The 15,622-nt window shown below is 39.8% G+C and overlaps 1 protein-coding gene and 1 non-coding gene across 2 annotated transcripts in view; both read right to left on the reverse strand.

The window, feature by feature from the left end:
- Positions 1 to 15,622, reverse strand: part of DENND1B (DENN domain containing 1B) — a gene marked incomplete at its 5' end in the record, with an annotated part of 131,915 nt that overhangs the window by 55,146 nt on the left and 61,147 nt on the right. Inside the window, 3 exons of the mRNA XM_023534765.1 lie at positions 259 to 360; positions 2,979 to 3,104; positions 14,256 to 14,357. Of these exons, the coding sequence (XP_023390533.1) occupies positions 259 to 360; positions 2,979 to 3,104; positions 14,256 to 14,357 (330 nt within the window). The remainder of the gene's footprint in view (positions 1 to 258; positions 361 to 2,978; positions 3,105 to 14,255; positions 14,358 to 15,622) is intronic.
- On the reverse strand, positions 765 to 871 carry LOC111744305. The gene has a single exon (XR_002782102.1). It is a non-coding gene; the product is annotated as a U6 spliceosomal RNA (small nuclear RNA).

The raw sequence follows: 15,622 nt of genomic DNA on the forward strand, positions 1-15,622 counted from the left end.
TTCCTCGGCGAGGCCATCACCTTAGCACTTTCGATGAGGAATTTTTCAGTGGCAAAGTTATTATTACGCAAAAGTTCTAGCGTGCCATACCGCAAATAGCTTTGGAGTGACAAGAGACAGAAAAAAATTCCTGAAATTCTAGAAGAGATATGACTCGGGGTTTGGACCCAAAGTGATAGCGATGAAAATGTGTTCCGCGTCTCCGTGTCATCCCTGTCATCAACCGTTACGGAAAGAAACGCCGAAGCCCGCTCTTACCTGCTTGAAAAGTTGGAGGTTAACTGCCGTTTCCAAGAACTGTTTCATCGGACTTGAGCGATGCTTTACAAAACTCTCCTCGCAGAAGGTGATGGGCTCGCCCTGGACGGAAATAAAGAGTTTCACGGTCTTGATGGAGAGTCAGTGCAAAAGAACCACAGAGAGTCACGGAGAAGGCGTTAGTAAGACACTGACTCAACTTCAAGGTCCTCGGGTCTAACGGGGGGTCGAACAGACAGACCCTTGCCTGTAACAGCTGGACCCCAGGCTAGCGGAACTACCCAGCTCCTGACAAGCCTGTGCCAGAGCTTCTGTTTTTCTTTTTTTATTAAATGTATTGGGGTGACACTGGTTAATAAAATGACATAGGCTTCAACTGTGCGATTCAACAATACGTCCTCTGCATATTGCGTTGTGTGTTCACCACACAAAGTCAGAGCTCCTTCTGTCACGTACATTTGAGCCCTTTACCCTTTTCTACCTCCTCCCTCGCTCTGGCCATCACTAAAATGATGGCACGCTTCACGAATCTGCGTGTCACCCTCGGGCAGGGCCCACGCTAACCTTCTCTGAATCATTTCAGAGTTAGTGTACGTGCTGCCGAAGTCAACGCTCCTGCACCTCCCTAATCAGAGACCCCCTTGGGCTCTTAAGGTCGCTCGATTTCACTCCCTCGAAGTAAGACTAAATCTTCCCAAAGATTTAATATCATTAGATGGAATCGTGAGTATTAAAAATAGCACGCGTATCTGAAAAAGCCCAACGATGGAAAGTACACTCAACGTTTATGATGGTGTTTTCCTTCTGGGAGACCAGAGAAGGGCACTTTGTTTTAGTTACGTTAAAAGGATTTCCTTACCAAATTTACTGCTTCCAAACTGTCGTTTTTAATGATAATAGCTAATATGTAGAGCACTGACTGTACGCCGAGCGCTGTTTTATGCAACTTGCACATTATCCGCTAAACAACCCAAGAAATATTACCTTATGTTTTTTAACACACGAGGAAACTAAAGCACTGAAGTTAATTTGCCCAAAGAAATAAAACCAGTCAGTTACAGAAGGAGGGTCGGAACTTAACCCCATCTGCCGTGAGCCTGAGCTCTTGTCACTGTTCCTCAAGTCATTTAGCGCGGTAGCTTGATCTCACATTTCTGAACTCTTAAAAAGTAGCTAACTTGCTGCTGCTCGCAACCCCCAAAAGGCAACACATCCATTATTGTATTTAAATCACTTTCCAACCACTTCGAGGAATTTTATATTTTTCTCTGTAATAAAGAGCTGGAACAATTTATTTGTCTAGCTTGAGAGGGTGTCGTTTAAAAGGTATAAATTAGGTAGGTACTATCAGAAAAACAACGACATATTTAGAGTGGTCACTCAGACATTCTAGGTGCTTAATTTATAAAATAAGTTACTCTTATTTAGCTTATATATTATTTGCATTTTGAAAATGAATATTCATATATCCTGAGGGCCCCTTGCTTCCCAGGATGAAGGCGGGAGGAGGAGGAGGAGGAGGAGAAGGAAGGTGTCTGATCAGTGGCAGTTACCCCCAAGTACCCCAAACCATAGATAGAAACATGCAGCACGGATGACAAATTTCTTTCTCCGATTCACACAGACACCACGAGAGCCTATACCGTCTTCTACTTTTGAGAAAATTACTAAGAGACTGTATCATTTGTTCAGTCTTCTCATGTGTATATTGAATGCCTTCCGGCATCTTCATTTAGAAGAAATAGACGGTCGGCAAACTTATCTCAAGGAGGGTGTGGTACAACAGAGGCCAGACAGGACACACACTCCACACGGGAGCAGGGGTGGGACCGTGGAAAGAACTGAATCCAGCGCTCGTCCCATTACTTATTAGCTGGGGAACCTTAGCGAGGTTATGTAAACTCTCTAAGTTCCTCTTCTTCAAAATGAAAAGAGTAACATTCTAAAGTCTTGTCAAGATTAAACAGCTTATCTACAGGAGGAATCAACGCCCAGCACCCAGCAGGTCCTCGATGGTCAGGTATTGTTTTAGTAGCAAATACTGTCGTGAATATCAGTAAAAATAATAATATAATCGCTATAATAAATAATATATGAAAAAGGGAGAAGATAGGCGTTAAAGAAAATGAGTATAATCTATTCAGAGGTGGAACGGGTCGGTGTGAACTGCAGCTTTAAGGATCAGGAAGGAATGAGAATGGCCATGAAAAGCAGGAGAGATAAACGCATTGCCAAGGAGAAAGAACTTTATAGATAACGGGTTTGGAAGCCTGAGCAGCTCGGGACATTTGGAGCCTCGGGCAGGATTCTCTGAATTGAGGTCAAAGTTTAGGGGAAAAGTAAAGGCAGACACAGACTGCCTGGCCACCAGGACGCTGAGTGCTCGGCGAAGGGATCGCCCTTGAGACACTGGTCCGTTATGGGCCTGATCCACAGGTTTAATTTTGTCAGATGTAATCTGTGTGTCTAAACGATCCTTTTTCTATGTGTATAAACAATCACGACATTTTGACCAAGTAGTCAAGAGATTGGAGATGGAACATAATGTTTTAAAGCATATTGTTTTAGATTTGACCAGACCCCGATGATACCTTTTTAAGGTGCAATATTAAAATGTTTTTTTTGTTTGTTTGTTTTGTTTTGTTTTTTGTTTTTTTTTTGCCCCATTCCAAAGAACGACGACAAAGCAAATTGAAATAGTGGCAAAAGAGCATGCTTACGGGTTTGTATCTTAGTGCATCTCTGTAGGAGCCAAACAGAGCAGCCTGGGCTCTGACAAAGGCCCTGGCCACTCCGTCCCCCGTGGCGGTAGACTGCTTCTTCAGCTTATTTTTCAGGGCCGAGACCTGCATGACAGAGAGGAACAGTTAAATTAACACCTCAGAAATTGGTACAGCGAGGTACGAATCCAATCAGCAGGCAGACCGCAGTGTCTGCAGGTCAACCCCAAACTCTGCCCTCTTCCTCGGTGCCTTATCTCTTTAACTGCAGAGAGCACCTGCTGCTCTGTTAATTGAAGCAAAAGCAGGAGCCCACGGAATCGGGAGCCCACAGAATCGCGCTGATGCAAATTGCTCTATGCTCTCTTTATTTTCCCCAAGGCCTCTCGATATAAATAAGCTTAATTATTTTACGGTAAACGGCTTGTGAGCCACTTTTCTGCAGATTTTTAGCAATTACAGCATGTGTCTACTTGTTTTCAGAGGTGGCCGGTTGGGTATCGCTCATTTCTGCCACGTGAGGCTGTTTGTCATAGGTCCTCCAGGATCACTTACCATTTAATTTTATTTTTTGGAAGCTTCATTTGCATAGGCGATTTTCCAGTCACTTGTTGACCAGTTTTCGCCATTATCAGATAAAAAGAGGGGTGAGAAGTTAAAGTTATTGAGAACCTACTGCGAATAGTTAAGCAACGCTACATACCGTCTCATTTAATCTTCGCGGCCTTCTAATAAAGGCATTCGTATTACTATTTATGAATAAAAAATAAGAGCTCAAAGATATGAACCAATTCGCCCTCACTAGATAGCCAATAAGTTGGCAAAACTGAGATTTAAATCCAGTTTTTCCCACCACCACAGGCTGGGTTTGAGTTCAATGTCATCGTCGTATAAACCGGCGATCAGATGAAAATATTAACGTGCTTAAATCAAAGACGAACTTATTATCTAGGAATTGGCGTAATTTTAAAAGGCACCTAAATTTGTTATAATTTTTCTTACATTGCCATCCTTTAATTTCGAGTTCTGTGTAGTTCGAAGAATGCCTATTACTTACGAACGGCCCTTACTTAGATGACTATTTTGTAGGTGTGATCGCACCCCTGTCACACGCTCCCGTTTTTCAAGGGGGAGGCGACGTGATCTGTTGCTCTGAGCCCATTCACGGACCATCCCCTTTCGCACGTAATGTAGAAACCACACTCTGCACACTTAGGAAGTATTGACGCTCACATACGTTCCTCAACGATGCCACACATGCGACGTCGAGTCGTGTAAAATTTCTGTCGTCTTAAGAAAAGAAACTGACGAGACCAATTCTGGTTGGACTGTCCCCTTCACGGGGCGGTTAGCCCCATGCAACTACCGAATAGCAAAATAACGTCGTCTCTCCTTTGCGTGTAGATACGTGCAAAGAAGGAATATTTTTATTTCTTTATGCAAGTGATCCCGACTAATCTTGCAGATGATGATTGCAATTGAAGTGTCAACCTAATTAACAACTAAACTTTGAATAATGCTAATGAGAAATGAACACAGCATCAGAGGAAAGACCAGCTCTACAGGTGATAAACCTTCACAGGAGTGACATTTTCCAGTGTAAAGTCACAGTTACTCTGATCTGATCAAAGGAAGAGACCCCCATTGGGTCCAATTATAACCATAGTTTTGAGAAAATTATTGAGTTATAACGCTCATCAACTATGCAGAAAGGCTTCGCAGTCTACCTCTTCCTCCTGTCGCTGTGATCTTTTCAATTTATATCTAAGCTCTACAGATTCAGATAAAAGTTTAGAGCCTAACTCATTTAGCCCACAAAGTCATAAACCAGGACTCATTTTCAGAGGAAGTTTTTATGATTAAAATCGAACTCGATAAATCCACATTTATAGGTAACCCATACATTCGAACAATAAACACGGTTGAAGGATGCGAAAACAAATCTTCTGACTTAACGTCCTTTATTCTAAAGTTTGAAATAATATTATTTTTGTTTGTTTTAAGTGCCTTATAAGAAAAACTATGGGAACGAATATCAATACGCGTACATGTATGTATTTAATTACCGCCCCCACAAAAAGTCTCATCATGGAAGAAGCATGATTCCAGCCTTTCGAAGTATTATAAAAGCACAGGATTGGGTTATTTTTCAATTTTTATCTAGAAAATAAAAAACACATTGAAAAATGTCAACGCCTTTTATCTTTACGAAAGAAAATCCCTCAGACTGTATTTTTCTATAAAACATGAAATTAACAATTCGGTTCTCCACAAATCAGGGGTTCTTGGGACAATCAAAACACACGTGCTCAGAAAACGGCGGCGAATCGAAGCCTTCCTGAGCCTGTGTCACCCCAAGTCCTCGATTGCTTAACTGTTGCTCGAGCTATCCGGGATATTAATCACACTGCCACGAGCCCCTCCTAACCAAGCCATAAATATGTGGCTGTCACTTCCAAAATTACTCACTCAGTGATGGTTTCTGATCTCCTTCAGGAAGGAAAATAGGAAAGAAAAAGAAATTACTCGTTCTAGAACTTGCTATTCAATACAATAGCCACTAGACACACAAGCACTTGAAATGTCACCAGGCCAAATTGAGATTCGCCGTACGCGTAAAATATACACTGGATTTTGAAGATTCATTACCGAAAAAAAAATAAAAAGGTAAAATACCTTATTAATTATTTTTTATTTCGATTACATGATGAAACAATATTTGGGATATACTGGACTAAATAAAATATTAAAATTAAGTTTGCCTATTTCTTTTTACTTTTTAACGTGGCTCCTAAAAGATTTTAAATTGCATATGAGGCTCGTGTCACATTGCCAGGGGACAGTGCTATCCTACATGAGCACATTATCTAATTTCACACGGGTCTGTGGACTAAAAGCGCCGTTTAGCAAGAAAGGCAGTTACATCTTCCTTTGCCTGTTTCTATGTTATTTCAACCTTTACAACTGTGTAAGGAATTTTCCTGGCCTCCTTGAGGTGGCCTCCGACTGTCACTAGATCTGAGGTTGTCCCTGTTTTTTCAGAGGCCAGAGGGCGGCTGAGTGTTTCTGTATGCACAAAAGAATGTAAAAAAAAAAAAAAAAAGCCTGGGAAAAAAATGGAATTGTTTTTCAAAGACAGCTTGAGATATAAGGACATTATTCTAATATCAGGCGACCGTGTTGGCCTTGCTGTCTTTCTTTACTTGAGATGGCTGGGGTAAGTTATCACCAGTTAGCACTGCCCTTCGCAGTGCTAATTAGCTTTTAGCGGTTTTTATCTATAAAAACGATGATGTCTCCTGTGCACTGTTTTCAATACTTGGTCTGGAAAACTGCATTTCCTGCTTCAATGTCCAAACTTCTAGGTTCAGTTACGAAATAAGGATAGAGCTTCCTTCCCCTGCAGTCCTGAGGTTTATATTCACATATACACTGAATTCAGGAAAGCGTTTGGGACCTCTGTTAGGTGGCCGTGATGGCGCCGTGTTATTATGAGATATTTAAAAAAGTATTAATTGTTTTCTCTTTTTATTCTCAGTTGCCAATGGCTAAAGACTGCTTCAAAATTGACATTTTATTGATCACGTTTTTCACTCCGTAATTATTTTCCAAGCCTAATTCTTGTCGTAGAACAAAACAAAAGCGAACCAGTGAAAATAATCTCGGAAATGAACATCGTTTGATTGCTCTTATGAAATGTTTAAAGTCCTTTCAAACGCCGAGCACGCAGGGGTCTAAGTGGCCACGGGTGGTAGAGGAGATGGCCTGGGGTGTAGCCCAGTGGGAGTTCACTGCCACATGAATAATATCTCCACCAATTCTCCACTTTGACCCTCTCAGCCAACGAGGATAAATTAAAACTGTGCAAGCCGCGTGCACACACTGAGCGAGGAGGTAATCACACCAACGGCGAGCCAGGGAGAACATGTGAACGAGCTGAGCTTTTCAGAAAAACGACACGTTTTTCTCTTCCTGGACTTTTAGATGTGTTTCCTCAGGAAAAGCAAATGAACCACCGTACCCAGAAATTTTAATCTTGCTTTTAAGGACCACAGAGAGCGACATCGGGGTAAAGAACAGAATGGAAAAATAAATGCTCGCAAACAATATTTAGATAATCTTCACAACCCGAACGCCCCTCTGACGCTCTGAGATGAACTGTGCTCTAGAAACTTCATACATTCCGAAGAGTTAAAGCTTCAAACATTCTTCTGCTTCAGAAAAAAGTTAAAGAGTCAACATCTTTTTCTCTCCCATGAAACACGGTGCCGTATGAATCCGACATTCGGTCCCCACGCTTCTCCACTCCTTCGAACGTGCAGGTTTTTAGGAAACAAAATGAACCTTTCCCTCTTAATATAATTTCCTAACGAGCTTCTGTTTAAGGATTAAAACAGTCACCTTTAACATTTACGAAATGAAAAGCAGATGCCCTCCTCGCGGGGAGCACGTGACCCCGTCTCTTTGTGCATTTAATTACCTATCAAAACCTGACGAATACGGTGCCATCTACGACTATTTTCCTTTCGGAGACAACTTAAAATTTCAGACAACCCAAACCGCTCTGAGCCCCACCACAAACCCAACACCATGCCGTCGCCCCCGGTGTACATGTGACACACGTTCAGCCAGTTGCTCTGGGAGGCATTACGTGGGTCCCCTTCGCGCTTCCTCGTCTCCCACCTGTGACAATCCTCGAGCCCTGTCGCTTGGGCCTCTGCTCGCTGCCTAAGGTCTGCCCGCTTCCGTCTAAGTTCCAGCCGCCGCTGAGTTCAGGCCAATGCCACCTCCTCCCGAGAGGACGGCACAGGGTCTCTCGTCGGATCCCCCTGCTTCGTTTGGCACACGCAGTCATCTCAGGACCCCGAAACCCAAAGAGATGTCATTAGACACGAAAGTGGACCGTGCTATTCCTCTGCTGAAAACCCGCCGTGAGCTTCCGGCCAGGTGCAAAGGCCGTCACCCGGAACCTCAGCCCTGTCACAGCTCCCCTCACGACAGCTGACCAGGACCCCTTCCCGGTTCTTGACTTTGCCCAGCCCCTCGCCCAGCAGAGGCCCCGCACGCCCCGTCCTCTCCCCCGACGTGGCCTGGCAGCTCCGGCTCATCCTTCTAGCCGGCTCCGCCCAGATGCTCTGCCACGTTCAGGCGGCTGGACCACAAGAGGCCCACCTGAGTGTGTAGACGGCTGAGACCAGCACGTCGATGCGGCTACGGCTATTTTCACTCCCGCGGACAGAGTAGAGATGATGGGGGCGCCATACCCTCCACCCTTTTGGTAACAGACATCCTCAAGTTTCAGCTGGAGCCGGGTAAACCCAGCTCTTTCCCAGCATCCCTTGCGACTTGGGTTCAGTCAAGTGCAATGTGAGTCCGGGCGAGCAGCACGTGTCTTCCTGTTCGTTTGGCACATAGTAGGTGCTCAATAAATATTTGTCGAATGAACGAATGAGTGAACGAAGAACCTGTCCCAGGCACACTTCTACAAGAATTTCTCTAGTTACTGGACCTAAATATCCATGATGGGGCCCAGGAAGAATCCATTTAAAAGTTCAGCAAGTCATCATGATGCCAGCAACATCTGAGGACTGCTATCGAGGTGGGGCTTACAACGTCACGTACACGACACTCTCCTGAGTGTGGAGGAGTCAAGAACTTAGTGGACTCGAGATAAACTGGAAAGAATGTTAAAGCCAACAGCAAGGTCTTTATATTTTTAAATACGTATGTATTAAATGTGTCTATATATTATGTAATATATAATAGCAGTAAGGAGAGAGAGAAGCACGCTATCAAGATGATACAGAAAAAAAAAAGGCATTAGCAGAAAGGCTAGGTAATTTAGTCGGAAATGAAGAGCCATGAGAGAGCCACGTGACTTCACGAGCACTTACAATCACTAAGGGTAACAAACTATAAATCAACGTTAAAACAGCAAAAGTACAGAGAGAGAAAGGGGGAAATTGCTAAAGCCTGGGTCACTGCGATGAGATGAACAGATTATTCAGTTCAGAGAAAAGGACAGAGATCTTTCTAACGGCTAGAAGCCCAGTTATTTAAGGTTTGGGGTTTTGGGTTTTGTTTTGCTTTTGCATTTAAAGTTTATATTTAACGAATACACGCCAAGAAAATCGTGGGGAAAATAGTACGATCTATAATAGTTTACTTGCGAACAACAACAACAAAAACTTTTATAAACAATCACATCTCTGAAAATAACTATTTAAAAGAAAGGTGAGTTTCCACAGACAGCCAAAGCAGCATGCAGAAACACAGTGACAGCCACCACGGCGCGGTCTCCATGTACATAAAAAGTTGCACTCACGGCCAAAAAAAACTAGATATTAAACATGCTTCCAAGTCTCTCCCTTTCATGACTCTGAAAGTCAGATGAAAATATTCTTATGAAATGTTCTAGGACGTAACTCTGCACGGGGACTTTAAAAGCAACTTCCATTACAAACGATAAAAGAAATGCGATTCTATGTCCCTTCGCCGGGCGCTTACTGAATGCCTGATTGTCACAAAGCACTGCACCCAGGCTGGTGGCCGGCGGGGTGCACGGCCAGGTGGCCGAGTTCTGAGAGCTGAAGGCCGAGGGAGGCATGACTGCCTCTCTGACCGCCTCTCCCCAGGGGCCGACTGAAAGCGGTGTTTGTCGCCTGAAGTCTACTCTATTCATCTAAAAACATGTTCTCCAGATTACTCTAGAACCTGGAGGAAACTGTGTTACCTTTCTAACCTGGCCACTCTAGAAATTTCTGAGGACTCCATTTACCGTTAAACACAATAAGGATTAGAGCAGAGCTGTGGCAAGCCTGGAACTAATATAATAGTCTCTGGGGCCTTTTTTTTTCCCCTTTATAACATGCATTATGATGATTTAACATATTAAACCTTCATGTTAGATTAAATACCCAATGAATTAAATCTATCTATTGACTATCTGCATAGTTGGGAGTTAAATTTGTTTACATACTTTATTTTTTTTAAACTAATTTAAAAAATTCTCTGAAAAAGCCAATTCTTCTCCAAATTTATTCCCGAATTAACTCACTTGAATGCAACTGTATAAAATTTTATTTAAAGTTAGAGTTTTGGGGTTTTTCCCCCCCTCTCCTTCATTAGGCTTTTAACGATTTTTGGTAATTCAGAGCAATTTATGGCTTTCCTTTCCATATCACAATAAAAACAATCTATGCCTTCATGGAATAGATTGAAAACCTCACAAGATGCATGATATTTTAAATGACTCCATTTTAAAATAAAGTCTCGTCAACGTTTTAGTAATTACATATGCCTGATACCAAAAGTACCTATCCCATACATAACATAACCTGGTTTAGAGTGAATTATACAATAGCTCGTAAACGTACTATATTTTCTACACATCCTCATAATAGAAAATAGAAAAGCATTTTCCAGTATTATTATCTGCAAGATGAAAACGAGTGTTTAAAACAGTTCAGAAAACTCTAATTTAAATCAAAGAGGTCATATTTCTTTAACAAGATTAGAATGGAGAGTGAGCTTCTATATGAAATCTTAAAAGAGTTATCATTACACTGGATATCACATTTATGTGAGAGGGACCGTGTTGTAGCGTTTGGGGCGAAAGTCTGAGGATCAAAACCTATAAAAATTAAAGCTCTAGAAACACTATTAGCAGTCTATTTTCTGTGCCTTCATCACCTCATGTAAAAGAAGGATGAGTGCGTTAGTCTGACTAAGAGTATATTACTTTTTATAACCTAGTAAGTTAAAATTATTTAAGCAACATAGGTCAGAATTCACGTTCCTGCATCTTCTAATGCATGTAACTTTTGCAGATGCCAATTCGAACCTGCTTTCGTGTGTAAGAGTTAGTTTGCCATTGTTTTAACTTAACGTTCACATGAAGACAGGTTTTCTTAATCTCATTATAATTCTAATTAGCTTAATTTTCCAACAAGTGGGTTGCCCTATTTATTTTTGAAAGAGTAGCAATTGTCAAAATCACTTTAAAACTGTTAATGATGATAAAAATTAACATGAGCAGTAGTAGCTTAGAAATACAACGTTTTAAATTAGTATGTAATTGAAACTAAATCTATATATATTTGGAATGGGGAGTCTCAGTGCATTTTTTTTTCCTTAAATTAAAATGAACTTCTTTGAGATGTCAGATGCTATATTTAATCAAACCGTTTCTTTTTTTTTCCTCGCACTTAAAAACATACCACAATAACACTAACTTCGATTGATATTATTGCATTGCCCTAAAATGTACCTTTTTTTTAATTTCAAAAGACTTCAAACCACATATATTCGAAGGTATCTATATTTGGCATGGCCAATAAAAAATAAAATCACAACGTGTTCTTAGAAAAAAACTACGAGAGTATATTTTAATGAATCTACTGCTTTTCAAAGTTATTCCACGTAATAATCGATACCGTTAAAATCACTCCCAATAAAATCTGTGCTTTTTTTTCTTTTAATGATCCAAATCTATAGTGAAATGATGAAATCGAAAAACAAGTGTTCTTGTCAGGGGACAGGAAGAGAGTTTTTTTCCCCGCCCTTAAAGAAAACAAAGGATTCCTGAGAGCTTTGCCCTGATTTATTTTTCCAATTTTAAAGACTTTAGGAGTAGCCGAACTGCTGCTGGCATGGGACTATTCCTAACAGTCAATAAATCTAAAATATTATGTGTGAATATTGGAATGAAGCCATTAAGAAGATTACAGCATGCAACACAGCAGAGGGTCCGCAGGAAAAAAAAGGCTAGTAATGCAGGACAACTGTGACCGCTGACCTTTGAACAGCCAAGTCCACTGGTCAAGCCGATCCAGCAAGAGTCATCTAGAGCCTGTCAGGATAATCTGAGTGCCTCGGCGTGCTTTTAAAAGGCCCTCGCTTAAATATCAGTTAATATATTAAATAATCGAACAATAGCGATAGCGATATTTTTTCCGGTTTCAAGTGTATTTCATTCATTCAAACCACAAAAAAAAATTCGGTAAGATCATTTGCGTTTTTAACGCGCCTCATTGAAAACATTGGTAATTATAGAAAGTACGTCTCGATACTTTATCCTGTTTCTTACAGGATTCTAAGAGGTAGCTTTCGGAAAACCGATGATAGGACTAAATTTGTTAGAGATGGTTTAACAATCACCTAAAGTATTTTTAAGAATATGGCTCTAACTTAAAGCATCCCATTCTTGGTAAACAGTCCCCCTCGGAGCTTTCAATTTTATTCTTCTTCAAATCTGTCCGTAAGTCTGTGGCCCTCCATTTCAGGCACACATGTCATTATATCTATACCGGTGTCTCTTTTCATGAGCATCTTTTCGAATTTCAGTCATTTCTAATTATTTGTGGCTTATAAGGTAGTCCCTCCTGTCATTTTAGATAGTTAGGCTTTTACATTTTGTGAATTGTGTTTAACTTCTTCATCTGTTTAAACAAATGTGTTCATATCAAACTAATTCTACCAGGGAAGTAGTACTTTTTAATTAAAAAAGAAACGTCTAACGAAACAATTGCCATGAAAGATTTTCTCAAAGAAAGAATGAGCTATCGTTGAAGCTGACTATAAAAATTCTAATATGACACACGACAAAGCTGATTTCTTTCCCTTTTTTCTTCCTCTCTCTTCTTCTTTTTTAAAATAAACAATCTTTTTTCTCCTTAGGGCATTATAGTAGGAAATACATGCACATGAGGAAAATACTCTTGAAAGTTGGAACTTTATTTTCATAATTATCTCTCTATTCAATGAAGGATACTTTGATGGATTTCTAAATGAATAACTCTAATCATTTCTAGCAGCTTCTGCAAAATTTTTATAATGAGGCAATCTAGTTATAATGAGCTAAAAAGATAATATAATTCTTCACTTGCCTGGTCTTGGATTTGTTCATACATTCATTTTACTATAGTAAGATAAAGTAGTTCAATATAATTTGCTTCAAGGTCAGCAAGTATGATAGGTTATTTATAGGCATAAATAACCTGAGTTTGACTTTAAAATCATATTTTTCCTATGACTAGCCATAAAACAATCAAAGTTAGTATTACTGTATTTTTTGAGTTTGAGATTTTTCAATTCAATTTTTCAAACTCACTAATAATGATTTCAAGGTACTTGCAAGATTACAGAAAAATATATTCTGAAGCTGATTTTTTTTTATTCTCCAATTTGAATATCCTCGAGAAAAAGATTTTTTTAAAGGAAAGTTATTTCAGCTTAGGACTATGTTATAAAGATATTTTTAAACAGCCATTGAAATACATACAGAAACAATACCGGTCTGCATTTGTGCCCCCTTCTAAGGAATACGAAGGCCAAAAAATACACTTTTGGAGACTATTTAAAATGAAATACAGAATATACCCTATTACAAGCTGCAGACACACACATGCACACACACACACACAAACCCTCTGCGAGATCAAAGACCGGGAGCGAGCTGGCACTTAATTTATCAGCCTTTACAGACAAAAGACAGTTTTCGTCATTTCAAAAGGATCAGATGTCTTTTATGACAAACTGGGTTTGCAGTTTAATTTACAAATAGAATTCTAAGTAAGCAGTCTTTGCTCTGCCAAAGCAAATGACAAACCGTGTAGGTTTTCATTCTTGCGGCCCTCAGCAGGATAGAAAAGATTAAAAATAAAACTGAAATAATTTAGAGAAAACAAATAAATGTTTCAGAAAGTTGAGGGAGATCAAAGCCAGAATTTTCTGACCCCAACTGTACAAGCATTTCTTATTATATTGACCAGTGCCATCAGATCATTAATTAAAAGGAATCGCGCTGGCAGGTGGCAGGGAAGCAGAGCCGATAATTGGCCCCCTTCTTCTCCTTCCTTCAAAAACTCTCATTCTTTTGCAAGACATGCCACTAGGCAGACAGAAATGCCTACTTTGTAATATAATGATTAAGATGAGATGAAGAGACGCGCGTTTAAGGAACCTCTGCCTAATGAATGCACCGGGCTTTTAAATTACGATCCCGCTTTTACAGTAAGGAGGACGGTGTCCCATTCAACGTCCGGGCTGCCAAAAGGCAAAAATATTCAACGCGGATCTCTGTCGATTCCTCCCACTCCCCATGTGCACACTCGACCCCTTTATTTCAGAGTTTTAAAAAGTGGGGGAAAATAGCTCTTGCAATTCAAGGATCCAGGAGAAAACACACACACACACACACACACACACACACACACACACGCACACGCACACACATGCACACACACACGTTTGCTACAAAACGTCCTTCCGACTTACCACGTCACTCGGCAGGTTGTTCAAGTCATTAAATGGTGATTCTAAAGCGTTTGTGTCAACATTTAACATAACCACATCCTCCAAGGATTTATTTTTCACTCTCTGTTTAAGAAACACAATTATGAATAAACGGATTAGTATATTTTCCTTCTAAAATCTAATCCTACATTATGAAAGAATATAAACGACTTTGCCTTATGAGAAAAATAGTTTGTATACAAACCGTTCAAAAGGATTGGGTAAAAATGCTGACAACAGAATGTGTGTCCGTTCATCTGGACGTATTGATTGCGTTTGGAGAGATTGAATATGCTTTAACTACCAAAGAGGTATCACGACACAGACTTACACAATAGGCACAGCTACACTCAACTGAGACACTTACATCCATTACCTTTTATCTATTGGCCGAATTTCAATCCTATGACACAGGCGCTTGGCACACATCATGTTGCAAGGCCAACTGACTGAAGTTTTTAGCTAATCAATATTTTCTCTATATTTCCATCTCGATTTCGTGTAAGTTTATGATGAGGACTGAAAGTTGAAAAATGACAGCGAGGGCAGCAATATGAAGTGTATTGCTGGTAATATTTATCACATGAATTTCAATGTAAAAATCAAGTCGAATAGCCTATCAGATTAACTATCTGACCCCTTTGTCTCACTTGACAGCTTAGTCAAATTATCTCACTACACGGACGAATGATAGGGAGGTAGAATTTCATCAAATATTTCATCTTTAAAGAAAGGAAATATTTACTGTTTACTTTTCCTATCTAAATAATATTTATACTTAAATCATATGTTATTACTCTTATTTAAATAATAGCAAATAGTGTTCTTTAATGCAAATAAGACATTCATTAATGAAATGTATCCATCAACTCAGAATTCTATAATTTATAGGTCAACTAGTTATAGATCAATTAAATTTCAGAGAAATAGTTTTAAAAGCGACATTCTAGAAAAACAGCCATTTCTGAGAATTATTATTTAAATCCCCTAAATTTTAATTTGGCCAAACCAATTTTTCGTTCTCACTTGGTCAAGACTAAAATTTCTCTGATTCATTTAGAATTTCAAATCTCTGCATCTCAGGTAGAAATTTGCTAGGGAACTGGTGGTTTTTAGTAGGGGATTCGTATGTGTTAAGAAAGCCATAACATCTTTGTAGAATGGATTCTCAGGGGGACGCACGATTCTAACAGAATGTCCCTGTATAAAAGACATTATAATTCGAAAGGGAGACTCAGAACATGGCCATTTCTAGGAAATTAACAGAGAATCACTTATAATAGTGACACTATTGCAAAAAAATTTATAAATTAACTAATTTCCTTGTCTTTCCATGTGTATACATATAT

This window comes from Pteropus vampyrus, unplaced genomic scaffold, assembly GCF_000151845.1.
Source record: "Pteropus vampyrus isolate Shadow unplaced genomic scaffold, Pvam_2.0 Scaffold131, whole genome shotgun sequence".
In the NCBI taxonomy this organism is placed as follows: Eukaryota; Metazoa; Chordata; class Mammalia; order Chiroptera; family Pteropodidae; genus Pteropus; species Pteropus vampyrus.